This window comes from Carcharhinus amblyrhynchos, chromosome 4, assembly GCF_965287045.1.
Source record: "Carcharhinus amblyrhynchos chromosome 4, sCarAmb.v2.hapA, whole genome shotgun sequence".
Taxonomy (NCBI): domain Eukaryota; kingdom Metazoa; phylum Chordata; class Chondrichthyes; order Carcharhiniformes; family Carcharhinidae; genus Carcharhinus; species Carcharhinus amblyrhynchos.
In genome coordinates, this window is record NC_137327.1 from 99,461,894 (window position 1) to 99,475,513 (window position 13,620).

The following is a 13,620-nucleotide window of genomic DNA, read 5'->3' on the forward strand; positions in this document are numbered from 1 at the left end:
TATTCCAATCAATGTTAGGGAAATTAAAGTCTCTCATCATGACAACCCTGTTACTACTACAACTCTCCAATATCTGTTTCCCTATCTGCACCTCAACATCCCTGTTACTATTGGGCAACCTATAGAAAACACCCAGCAAAATTACTGATCCCTTCCTGTTCCTAACTTCCACCCACAGAGACTCCATAGATAATCCCTCCGTGGCATCCACCTTCTCTACAGCTGTGACACTATCCATTTTGCCTCCCTCCTTGTCCTTCCTGAAACATCTGAATCCTGGCACCTGAAGTACCCAGTCCTGTCCCTGAGACATCCAAGCCTCTGTAATGGCCACCACATCACATTCCCAAGCAGCAATCCACACTTTAAGCTCATCCACTTTATTCACTACACTCCTGGCATTAAAATAGATACATCTCAGACCTTTGGTCTGAGCGCTCCCCTTCTCCATCATCTGTCTATCCTCCGTCTTACACCATCTACAATCCTTCTCTATTTGCAAGCTAACCTCCTTGCTCTCAGTCACCTCATCTCAATTCCCTCCCCCCAACCTTTCTAGTTTAAAGTCTCCCCAGTAGCCTTGGTCAACTTTCCCGCCAAAGTATTGGTCCCCCGGGATTCAAGTGCCACCCGTCTTTTTTGTACAGGTCACACCTGCCCCTAAAGAGGTCCCAATGGTCCAGGATCCTGAATCCCTGCCCCTTGTTTCAGTCCCTCAGCCACACATTCATCCTCCACCTCATTCCATTCCTGCTCTCACTCTCCCGCGGCACAGGCAGCAATCCCGAGATTACTACTTTTGCATTCCTCCTTCTCAGCTCTCTATCTAACTCCCTATATTCTCTTTTCATGACCCCTTCCCTCTTCCTACCTATGCCAGTGGTATCTATATGTACCACAACTTCCGGCTCCTCTCCCTCCCCCTCCAGGATTTCTGGGATGTGATCAGAGACATCCCGAATCCTGGCATCAGGGAGGCAAACCGCCATCCGAGACTCCCGTATGTGTCCACAAAAACACCTATTTGACTCCTCTCTCTCTTCTCTCTCTCTCTCCACCCCCCCCCCCCCCGGCCTCACCGTAGAGTCCCCGATTAACACTGCCTTCCTCGTCCTTTCCTTACCTTTTTGAGCTACTGGGCCATGTCTTACAAAACCTCTGTACAATTGTAGGCAGATTTCCTGATTCTTGTATCTGATATCAATGGGTATACTTTAAGCTTGAAGTTTGTTGAAGAAGAGAAACAAAACTGTAGTTATTTATGAAACTCTTCTGCTATATTTTTAAAGGTCTTCGTCAGGATTATGCCTCCAGTTCAGCATCAGCTTCCCGCCGTAGCTCCAGTGCCTCTCTCAATTCCCTCAGGAGAGGTACTTACAGTGATCAGGAGTTTGACACTTATAGTCTGGATGATGAAGATGAATATGAATACTCTTTACCCCAGCACAATATGCATAGATATTCACCTTCTCCACGAAATTCACCTCGATCACAGTCTCCAGTTAGAGGAGCAGCAACTGCAGGCAGAGTTCGGCCTTCACGACGCTGTTTACAGGGTCGCATGTCTGAGCTGATGAATTACACAAAAAATCAAGGTATCAAATCTATAGTTAAATTGGGAGGTTGCTGGAGGGAGTGAAAATTTCTACATCTTTTTCATTCTATTTTGGACTTGAGTGTGGAATTTGGTGTATTGTTGGTACGCTGAAGAGTCTTCTCCACTTTGAGTTATTTAATGGACAAAATGCTCATCTTTTATCCTAGGATTTTTATGTTGCATGTGTAAAATAACTTTTTTTCGTGGAATGTGACACCTTTTACGAGTTAGCATTTATTGTCCATCTCTGGTCACCCAGAGTAAATGACATTGTCTTGGGTGGGAGTTACATGCAGACTGGATTAGCTAAGTCCAGGTTCACTTCACTCTCATTACAGAGGAAATGCGTCGTAGTATGCCCAATCTGGCCAAGTCTGGGATTCGTTGCTCTGACTCGGGCAGAAACAGTAGAAGCTTTGAATCTAACCTGCAAATGCCTGGCAGTCGGATTTCAAGGTTGCAGCAATCTCCTGGTATGTTACATTGAATCAATTCAGAGAAATGGGAAAAAACTGTAATTGATCACCAATGCTAAGCATAAATCTTCAGTTTTCTCAAATTTGAAATTAGATTAAACTTGTGGTTTGTTTGACTCCTTAGCCTTTCGTTTTAATTACTGAAAATTTCAAAGGTTCAACATCAAAAGGAGTTCCTTTTCATTTCTTCTCTATAATCATGGCCAATCCACATAAGGAGTCACAGTAGTGTCAGTTTGTGGAACTTGGTGTCTCAATGTGGGGGATTGGAGATCTGAAGGATTTTTGGGTTGGGCAGCTTTAGGTTTGATATGGTCTGCTGTTCCTGCAACAATGCTTTTTTTAGTTTTTCTTTCCTCAGAGCTAACGTTGCACTGACTGAATTCATATCTAACAACTGGAAAGGATTCTGCGAATATCTCCCTCATTGATGCAGTTGGTCTTTGTTTTAGGAAAAACTAGCTCAGTATTATTGTGTGCAAAGTAAGACTCTGCCAGCTGATGTGGCAACTTGGGTTTGGATGATGTATTCCCAGCATGATATCTAGTTACCACAGCAACTAACTTGTAATCTAGAGAGGAACTAGCGGCTTTGGTTGTCAGCAAGTGGCTCATGTTGCTGTGCAAATTTTATTTGAAAGATATTGGATATCAAATTGAAGGTTGCAGGATGTAGTCAAATTTAATGTGAATAAATAAAAATATGGCAAAGAAGGGACTATTTTTAAAACGGAAACAGAATTGAAAGTACTCAGTAGGTCAGGTATCATCTGTGAAATCAGGGTTAACATTGCAAACCTCTGCTGAAAGGTCATTAATCTGAAACTTTAACCCTCCACTGACGATGCTGCCTTCTGACACTTTAATTTCAGATTTGCAATACCTGCAGCCTTTTACTTTGTATTGTTTGTTAAAGTTGCATTTTCTTTCCTTAGTTGTCACTTGTAAAAGTGCATGCTGAACTGTTGTTCTGCATGTTTCCGTAGCTAAACACTCTTACCACAAAACACATGTAACTAGGTCAATTGAAATTCTCAACTGAGATTGATAAATTCATTCAAGAATATCAAGAACTGTGGAACCAAGGTGGATAAACAAAGTTGAGATACAAATTAGCCATTCATTTGAAATGTGGAACAGGCTTAAAGGCTGAATATGCCTCTTCTGTCCCTAAACGATAAAAGCAAAATAATGCAGCTGCTAGAGATCTGAACTAAGAACAGAAAAAGATGTATATAATTGAGTCCAATATGATTCTTCTTAGGAAGTCTATTCCTGTGTTTCAAATGACCAGATTCTCAGCCTTCTGCTGATTAGATAAACATGGTGAGATGGCGTCCCTGTCAATCCTTTAACATCAAAACAGGTAGTGGGGCAAATAATGTCAACAAATTGGGAAAGAGCAAGGTTGGAGCCAAAGGCTGGAGGTGGCAAGTCTGGATGGATTTGAGAGATTGATGTGGCTTTGACAAAATTTTCAATCAGTATCATGAAAAAGGTCAAAGATCAAGGTATTAACCAGTTGACCATTCTACAAAAACTTGTTTCAAGATGGCACTCTTATGAGGGAAGCTGTTGACAAAGTAGAACCAACAGCAAATATGTGAATAGGATTTCAAAATAAGCAGAAGTGTAGTCAATAAGAAGGAAAAACAGTGTCCTTGGCAGTGACAGTCATTAACAACAGTGTAAATAAATCTATGCACTATTTATAACTGAAAATGCTGGAAATACTCCAAGGGGGTCAGGCTGCATCAGTGGAGAGAGAAACTGGAAAGACTTCATTTCAGACCAATGACCTGTCAGCACTTTTCTTTGCTAAGGACAATATTGTCCAATGAACCAACAATGAATCACTAGCTAACTTGTATAGATTTAAGCTCAACTCTTCATAACCTATTTTGAGTAACATTTGTGTGCATCAGGTGTTAGCAGCATTTACTTATATAATATATCCAACTTAAAACAGTATGGTTTTTGCATGTGAGAACACAGTGCGAGGGCAGACGAATGCTCGATCAGTCTTAGAGTTCCGAAGAAGAATCATATTGTAGGGAATGGGAAACAGCATCCTCTGTAGACTATTTCAGGTTCCCTCTGGTGGCCAGGTAAAGAATAACATGCCTACAGAGCAGCCAAAGCTGGAAAATGTAAAAGTTTTTACAGCCAGCCTACACTTTGGTAGGAATAATGGTAGGAAGGACTATTTCTTATGTGGCAAAAAACTACAGCAGGCGACGGTGCAGAGGGACCTCGGGGTCCTTGTGCATGAGTCGCAAAAACCCAGCCTGCAGGTGCAGCAGGTGGTCAGGAAGGCGAATGGGATGCTGGCCTTCATAGCGAGGAGGATTGAATATAAAAGTAGGGAAGTCTTGCTGCGGCTGTATAGGGCATTCGTGAGGCCGCAGCTGGAGTACTGTGTGCAGTTTTGGTCGCCACACTTACGCAAGGATATTCTGGCCTTGGAGGGAGTGCAGAGGAGGTTTACTAGGCTGATACCGGAGTTGAGGGGGTTGAGCTATGAGGAGAGGCTGAATAAACTAGGCTTGTACTCGTTAGAGTTTAGAAGAATAAGGGGAGATCTCATTGAGACGTATAAGATGATGAATGGGATGGATAGGATAGAGGTGGAGAGACTCTTCCCGCTCAGAAAGGACAGTAGGACTAGAGGGCACAGCCTCAAGATAAAGGGGGGGCGGTTTAGAATGGAGTTGAGGAGGAACTTCTTCACTCAAAGGGTGGTGAATCTCTGGAATTCTCTGCCCGTTGAGGTGGTGGAGGCTGCCTCGCTAAATATTTTTAAGACGCGGGTTAATGGGTTTTTGATGAGAGAGGGGATTAAGGGTTATGGGGAGAGGGCGGGAATGTGGAACTGAGCCATGACAGATCAGCCATGATCTTATTGAATGGCGGGGCAGGCTCGAAGGGCTAGATGGCCTACTCCTGCTCCTATTCTTATGTTCTATCCTGTTCAATAACTCAGTAGCGAAAAAGTGGTCTGTTGTCCAGCACTGACTGACTTCATTCATATTGAGCACAATTACAATCATATGTTTTTGCCCATCTTGCAGCATTTTAAATTGATACTTGTAGGCCTGTGTAATGTAAATTTTAATTTTTAAAGGAGTCCAGTTTGACCAAGTTACAGTTTTCTTAGTTTTAGGAATAATGTGTAAAGCAAACAACATTTTAGACTTGAATATTTTGCAAAAATTTGTAATATGGAAACCTACCCTGGTATATATTTAATATAAACTTCAATTTGTGCTGAAGTAACATATGCTATCTAATGTATCACAACTATGTTTGCCTTATTTATGGTGGAAATGTGATAATTCTATTCACCTCCTGTGAAATTTTAATCCAATCTATTTTGCTTTATATGGAAAATGCTTCCAAAGGAAAACGATGATGAGTCTGCCTTGTTAATTTCTTCGTCTAGGTCCATCAGCTGGTAAACTCAGGTACACTACCAGTAACAGCAACCAGATTTCCCCCTCAAACAGACAGCCAGTGAAGGCTATAGTAAACAATAACTCTCCCTTGACAACAAGGCATCCCATGAAAACTACAGGATACCCAAATTCTGGAAGCACTGTTCGTAGAATCCAGTCTCCCACTTGTTCAAGCAGTTCTTCACCAACTGGCATTGCCTCAACTGGGAGATCCTTTAGCTCTGCTCCTGTCCTTCGGAACACTCCCACAAAGTCTCGCATTGCTAACACTTGCACTGCCACAGTTTCCAAGAGCAAGCTTTTGCAGCCAGCAAGGAGGCAAGTCTAATATATTGGTTATTTCAGATTGAAGATAAGAGTATAACTTAATGGTTGAAGTTCTTAAGGAGCACCTTTTTTAAGTGCGTTTATTGCGATCTCATGATTGAACTTATCCTAACTTGATTTTTTTGGTGTTAAGGTTTCCTTTTCTTAATAGCTAATCGGGAAACATTTTGAGCTTTATTAGGGATTGTGACTAATGCTAAGTATTTTGGACCTTGGAAATAAGAATGGGAAATGGTCAACTTAGTCAAAATAAAAATTTTGTGAAAAGCAAATTTCCAAATATCTCCAGATGATAAAGGGTTTGGTGACTAGCTCAAGTTTAAGTAGTTGAAACTTAATTATTTTCATTTTTCTGCCTTAGCCAAAAACAATTGGATTACCCAAGAGGTACTTAACATACAGTACATAATGTGAATTCTTGGAAAACATTGTTGTTTTTCCATATTAACTTTGGTTATTCTAAAAATAGAGCCTCCTAGATCCAGCTGCTTTAAGATAAGAGGAGCAGCCTATTAATCCAATTTGATGTATTGCCACTTTTTATAGGCATGCTTTATCCAAGCGGGCAGGGGGCTCTTTAGAGAATCATCACATGGAAACTCTGCTTTCCAAAACACTGATGTGCTCGATTGTTGATTTCAAAAGATCTTTTTTTTTTTTGAAGGGGTAACCAGAAAGGTAGATGAGGGCAGTGCAGTTGATGTTATCTACATGGACTTTAGCAAAACCTTTGACAAGGTTTGATAAGTTATTGCATACGGTTTAAATCTCACAGGATCCAGGATGAGGGAGCCAATTGGATACAAAATTGGCTTGACGACAATAGATATGGTGGTAGTAAGGGTGTTATTTTACAAACTGGAGGCTGTGGTCAATGGATCCACTATTATTTGTCATTTTATATTAATGATTTGGTGAGAATTTAGGCAGCTTGGTTAGTAAGTTTGCAGATGACACCAGGATTGGCATAGTGGAAAGTGAAGATTACCTAAGATTGCAATGGCATCTTGATCATTTGGGCCAATGGGCTGATGGATGGCAGAGTTTAATTTGGGTAAATGCATTTTGGTAGATTGAACTCAGGTAGGACTTAATCAGTTAATGGTAGGATGTTGGGGAGAATTATAGAAGAGACAAATCTAGGAGTATAGTTTCATAGCACCTTGAAAGTGGAGTCTCGGGTGGACAGGGAGGTGAAGAAGGCATTTGGCATGCTTGGTTTCATTGGTCAGAACATTGAATACAGGAGTTGAGATGTCTTGTTGAAGTTGTATGAGACATTGGTAAGGCCACACTTGGGATACTGTGTACAGTTCTGGTCGCCCTATTATTGAAAGGATATTAAAGAGTGCAGAGAAGATTTGTCAGGATGCCACAAGGAGAGGTTGGATGCACTGGGACTTTTTTCTCTGGAGTGTAGGAGGCTTAGGGGTGATCTTAGAGGTTACAAAATAATGAGAGGTGTAGTGAGGTAGATAGTCAATATCTTTTCCCAAACAAAGAGGTGTCCAAAACTAGAGGGCATAGGTTTAAGGTAAGAGGGGACAGATTCAAAAGGTCCAGAGGGGCAATTTTATCATATAAAGGGTGGAGTGTGTCTGGAACAATCTGCCAGAGGTAGTAGTAGAGGTGGGTACAGTTGTCTTTTTAAAAAGCATTTAAACAGTTACATGGGTTAAATGGTATAGAGGGATATGGCCCCAAAATGGGCAATTGGGATTAGCTTAAGGGTTAAAAACTGAGCAGCATGGACAAGTTGGGCCAAAGGGCCTGTTTCCATATTGTAAACCTGACTAATCAAGCAATAACTTGCAAACAATTTCCACCCTTCTGTGTGCATAACACTTTGTCCATCTTGTTTCATTTTTAAAAGGAACTAATTTTGAGTTATGAAAAGTTTCAAATATTGGGAGGTAGAGACGAATTTGGAAATGACACTGAGGGTCTAATTGGGAAATATCCAGATAATCATGTCATTGATGTACAGCAAGTTGCTTTGAGATGCAGGGAAAAGATAATCCAGCAAGTATGTGTGGGCTAGATACTGTGCCAGGAAGAGGGTGCATGCTGCTTGGGGACAGACCATCACTGTGGCTTCCGACACTATCATGGACACTATAATTTATTGAAGCCAAACATGCTCCAGTTTTGCAAGCTTGTTTTTGTTTCCTTTTAAAATAATTGAAATTAATTGAATGGCTTTATTATCAGAACTCTGCAGCTACCGAAGACACACAGCACTGTGACAGAAGATAAGTGGAAAGAAGGCTGCTATTGAAGAAAGCCCAAAGATTCTGCTGGCACCTGACGAAGTGAAAGCCCAGCTGGCTGGGCAGAAGTCCAATTTAAATCAAACATAGTAATAATTGAATTTTCTGGCGATGGGACAATATTTTGTAAAGATTCGTTTTAAATGCTAGTGGTCATCTTGCCAGGATTATGATAACTGGGCTCCTGTTGATTTAATCAGCCCAGTTGTATAAAGCCAGGTTGTGCCATGTAGGTACCTTAAATCTACTAGTTTACATATTTATGCATTGCAAACCCAAACTCTCCAACTGACTGTGAACTTGAGGTAAAATAATGTTACAATCAAAACCTTTAAATAGCAAAAGCAATCACTGTTTGCCTTGATGCTTTATCTAAACCTTTTTTCATTCCTTTTTTAAAATGAAAGTGTAACAGAAGGCAAAATAACTGGGGTCAGTGTTCAGAGGTGTCTGTAGTTGCCAACTTTTTGAACATTCCTTTTCTATTGAGGCTTGCGATTTATGTAAAGATTGTTTCACAAAAGCTACAGCGTTTTTTTTAGTGTTGCAATTAGCCAGGACATGTTGCATGAACAGGACTTGATGTTCCTTGCGTGCTTGTTACATTGTAGAGGAGCAACTGGGAACATTCCTTTGTACGGTTAGACACTGCAATGTTTACTGTTAACCACCAAGTGTGAAATTCAAAAAAATAGGTATTCATTGAGACATTACAGTAAATATTTTCAAAAATGTTAAGCTACTGACCCTTAATGATTCCAAGGGCACTTGCACCTACTGAATTGAGAGATCAGGGCTTAAATGATGCACTGTATCCTGAATTCTGTGGTGGTACCAACCAAAGTTGGTTATTTCTTACTGCCAAGCTACTGTTATTTGGCACATCAGACTTCTAATCTGCCTTGTGCCAAGGTCCTCACATATACAAGAAAGATGTTTCATGTTTGTACACAATTTCTAAAGAGTGTGCTTTCAACCCAAGGGGAAGTTGACTGCATCATGCTCACTATCTGAAGTTCAGTTGGAATACGTCTGAGGAAGTTCAGTTGGGATTACAATTTTTAAACCTAAAAAATGAAATGTTGGGAAAGACTGAAAATCTCTCCCATCGATCTTTGTTACAGTATGAAAGTAAATTTTCAATGTATTTAACTTTAAGTAATTGACCAATACCACTTCAGTATATGACAATCCAAGTTTATTACCATTGGCAAATATTTAATTGGCTGGCTGTACCTAAATGGATTGTATTACAACTTTGACAATCCAAATCATCTCAAAAGATCAGTTTGGCATCAGCTTTTCATGGGTTTTTTGGTCTTTAGTTAAAGACGGTATTTTAGAAGACCTCCCAACCACATCTGTGTTGTACTGCCCTGTCCACTCATGTTTAGTTACTAGATTCACAAAGGTTTTTTTTAACCTGATGATGGAATACCTATTTTCAAGCTCATTTATTGCCTTCTGCACACAAGACAATCTGAATTAAGAAGCTGGTTAAGTGTGGGAATGAGTAATGAAATGCTGAAACTATCATCTCAATAAAAGCAATGGCACTAGATTTGTCATCTTTGAACTTGCTGTAGTTAGAAATAGGTACAGTTACCTTGCTTAGTAGTTTAAGCTTTTCATTTAGCTTGGCAGAGGGAAACATTTTTGATGTAGGAAGTTATAGCACATTGTAATCCTAAACTGCCCAAACCAGGCATTAATTTGGGCTATGCTAGTCACATTCACCTTGTCCAGTTGGGTTTTGAGGGTAGAATGCCTCAATTATAGTATTTCCTTGGAGGTGGGGAGAAGTATTCGTGTGGTCAGTAGCAAATTGGCTGGAATATGGGAAACACTCTCTGCAAACCATTTCTTTGGCAACTAATCTCCCTTGAATTAGTAGTAAGGTCTGTGCTGTGATGTGAATTCTAGCTTGCCATTCTCAAGCAGCTAATTTACCCAACTAGCTTTGTTTTCTATTTTAGTTCTTATAGGACGTTTATTGAAGGATCTTTGAATTTGTGTATTGCGGAGTCTTTATAAGATAGAAGCGTTAACAGTCTGCTTATATTCACTTGTATACTAGCATTAAGTCATGTATGGTTTTTTTTCAATGGCTGGCATTCATTGGGTAAATGTCTACGTGTAAACAGCATACCATTTCCTATTTCTTAATTAAATGAAACTTTTTAGATTAAATTTTCCATGAATCTGCTTCTTAATCTGATGTATAGCAATTGCTTTTAGTTTTAAACCCTTCAGTTGGACCTTTTGAATATTGACACATGGACCCAATTTCCACATGGGCATAAACAGAAAAGTGATTGTTAATATGGCAAGCTAAATTTTCCCCATCCCTCTCTGCTAATGCTGGAAAGGCATTTATTGCTCACTCATTTGCAAGGGTCTGGAACTACTGGAGTTTTTGCAGTGGTTATATATTCCTGCATATTAACCCATTAATGATGGAAGTTGCAGTTCTTGAGTCAAACCTGCAGCAGCTACATGCAGGAAACAGCACCACTTGCACATTCCTTTCTAATCCTGACTTGGAACTGAAGGAGTAGGTTATTCAGCTCCTCCAAGTCTGCTCCCCTTTTGATAAAATCATGACTGATTTGATAGTAATTACAAATCTACTCCCACTTGCATACCACAAATCCATCCACACCTACTGTAGAAATAAAATTACCGTGGATGCTGGAATCAAACCACAAGAATCATAGAATCCTATAGTGCAGGAGGCCATTTGGCCCATTGAGTCAACACCAACCACAATCCCATCCAATGCCATATCCCCAAGCATTTACCCTAGCTAGTCCCTCTGATATCAAGGGGCAATTTAGCATATCTAATCCACCTAACCTCCACATCTTGGGAATGTGGGAGGAAACTCACACTGGGAGAATATACAAACTCCATGCAGATAGTGACCCAAACTGGGATTTGAACCTGGGGCCCTGGTGCTGTGAGTCAGCCATGCTAACCACTATATCTCTGTGCTGCCCTGGAAAATGAGTGGGTCTGGCAGTATCTAAAAGAGAAAATCATAATCTCTTCAATGCAGGAGGAGGTCATTCAGCCCATTGTGGTCAGTGCTCCACAATCCCACCCAGGCCCTATTCCCATGACTCCACATATTTTCCCTGCTGATCCCCTGCCACTAGGGTCAATTTAGCATGGCCAATCTTTGGACTGTGGGAGGAAACTCCTGCAGACAATGTACAAATGCCACACACAGTGAATTCTAGTGCTGTATAGCAGCAGCGCTAATCACTATGCCACCTCTGACATTGAGTCCAGATGACCTTTTGTCAAAGCTAAAAGGCATAGAAAATGGGAGACATATTGCAGGGTGAGGGAATGAAAGATGTATCATTGCCACAAAAGCAAGGGGAAAGGCTAATACTGGCAGTCCATTGAGAGCCTAAGTCAAGGCAGAGACCAGAAGCTGCTATAGAAATATTCAAGGACTCAGTTCAAAGTTTGCTTACACCACTTTTTCAAGACTCCAGGTGCTCAGTGGAAAAAAAATTACAATCTCCTTTTTAATTGGGTGCCTCCTCCCTCTCTCAACCAGTGTTCTGGCTTCTTCCATATGATCCACTCCAGCAAGACCCCTCAGGATTTTTTTTATATTTCAATCAAGTATCATATCGTCACTGTCACTGGGTCAAAATCCTGGTACCTGTTCCCCAATTTGCAGAACTATAGATGTACTTAAGGCTACCTACTACTCTTAAAAAGCAAATAAAGTTTCTATGAGTAGAAAAAGAGTAAGTTTGGTTAGTATTGGGTCTTCTGTGGTGGTTACAGTCCTGGTTAATGCTGCTGGATGTGAACCCTGGTTCAAAAACCATTATGTTTTGCTTTTAGAAAATGTGGATGACGCAGAAGACAACACAGGACTGCTAATTACCCAAACTTTTCCTGTTTAATAAAGCTAATACACCTTCACTCCCACTTACTCTTCCCACTTCTAATTTTAGCTTTAATGAATGGCATACCCTGATCACATTCCAGTTCCTGTTTTCCTTTTTACTTCAGTCTTCATGGAAATCCCTCTTTTCATTACTGAGTTTTGGGACTAGCTTTCTTGCCCATTAGTCCATTATATGGCTTTCCCAATTGTAGTAGAGCAGAAAGCTGTTCACCCTGAGTTTCTAACTCTAACTGCTATGAATTCAGTTAACACAATCCCAAGGTCTGTCTTTCCTTAAGTGATGCCAGTTGTTAAGCAACTCCAAGCTCATATTTGCATGTTGTGAAATCTCAGAGGAGGTTTACTAGGCTGATACCGGAGTTGAGGGGGTTGAGCTATGAGGAGAGGCTGAATAAACTGGGCTTGTACTCGTTAGAGTTTAGAAGAATGAGAGGAGATCTCATTGAGACGTATAAGATGATGAATGGGATGGATAGGATAGAGGTGGAAAGACTCTTCCCGCTCAAAAAAGACAATAGGACTAGGGGGCACAGCCTCAAGATAAAAGGGGGGGCGGTTTAGAACGGAGTTGAGGAGGAACTTCTTCACTCAAAGGGTGGTGAATCTCTGGAATTCTCTGCCCGTTGAAGTGGTGGAGGCTGCCTCGCTAAATATTTTTAAGACGCGGGTTGATGGGTTTTTGATAGGAGATGGGATTAAGGGTTATGGGGAGAGGGCAGGAAAGTGGAACTGAGCAGCGACAGATCAGCCATGATCTTATTGAATGGCAGGGCAGGCTCGAAGGGCTGGATGGCCTACTCCTGCTCCTATTTCTTATGTTCTTAAAAAAAAATTACCTCTTCTCATCCAGAACCATGTTTAAACTCACCGACGTCGATACCTTATTGCTAACATCCAATGATACAAACAGAGTACTTAAAATTATAACCATTACCAGGGAAAAGCATTAGACTTGGAAGACTGGCAAGTCTCCAGGCCATACTGATCTGCATCCTTGCTTCTTCACAGAATTGTTATGCCATAGGAAGAGGCCATTTGACCCATCCTCTTATGTCCTGAAACCACAAAATCTCACAAGGTCAACAGCCCTTTCTATTGTCTGCCCCTCGCTCTCTCCAATTCCTGTGGTGGGCAGAGTGGTACAATTCCAGCCATTATCTCTGCACCAATTCTCCAAACAAGGATGACTAGTCCTATTCTGCTGCCTTTTCCCGCACATTTCAGCTAATGTCCAGATTGAACCTACATCCACCACATTTCCAGGCAATGCAAACTAGACCCAAACCACAGGCTGTGAGAAAAAGATTCTTTTTGAAAATTAAGCCTATGCTAGATCCTTTTATGCTTCTCCCTACCTCTGTCCAGCTACCTCAAAACCCTCCATTTCTCCTTCCAAAGTGCATAACCTCACACTTTTCCATATTGTATTCCATCTGCCACTTCTTTGCCCATTCCCCTAACCTGTCCAAGCCCTTCTGCAGCCCCTAACTGCTTCCTCAATACTACCTGTCTCTACATATCTTTGTATCATCTGCAAACTTAGCAACAGTCCCTTCCTTCA

The 13,620-nt window shown here is 41.0% G+C and overlaps 1 protein-coding gene across 3 annotated transcripts in view; it reads left to right on the forward strand.

Annotated features, from left to right (window-relative positions):
* The window catches only part of LOC145342246 (SLAIN motif-containing protein-like), a 30,156-nt gene extending 19,841 nt beyond the window's left edge, over positions 1-10,315 (forward strand). For 2 of the 3 annotated variants that reach the window (XM_080187645.1, XM_080187648.1), the window contains 4 exons: positions 1,290-1,595; positions 1,936-2,070; positions 5,516-5,846; positions 8,067-10,315. In XM_080187645.1, coding sequence (XP_080043771.1) covers positions 1,290-1,595; positions 1,936-2,070; positions 5,516-5,846; positions 8,067-8,133 — 839 coding nt within the window. In that variant the 3' untranslated portion in view covers positions 8,134-10,315. The remainder of the gene's footprint in view (positions 1-1,289; positions 1,596-1,935; positions 2,071-5,515; positions 5,847-8,066) is intronic. The other variant, XM_080187646.1, reaches the window with a different exon arrangement.
* The last annotated feature ends 3,305 nt before the right edge of the window (positions 10,316-13,620 follow it).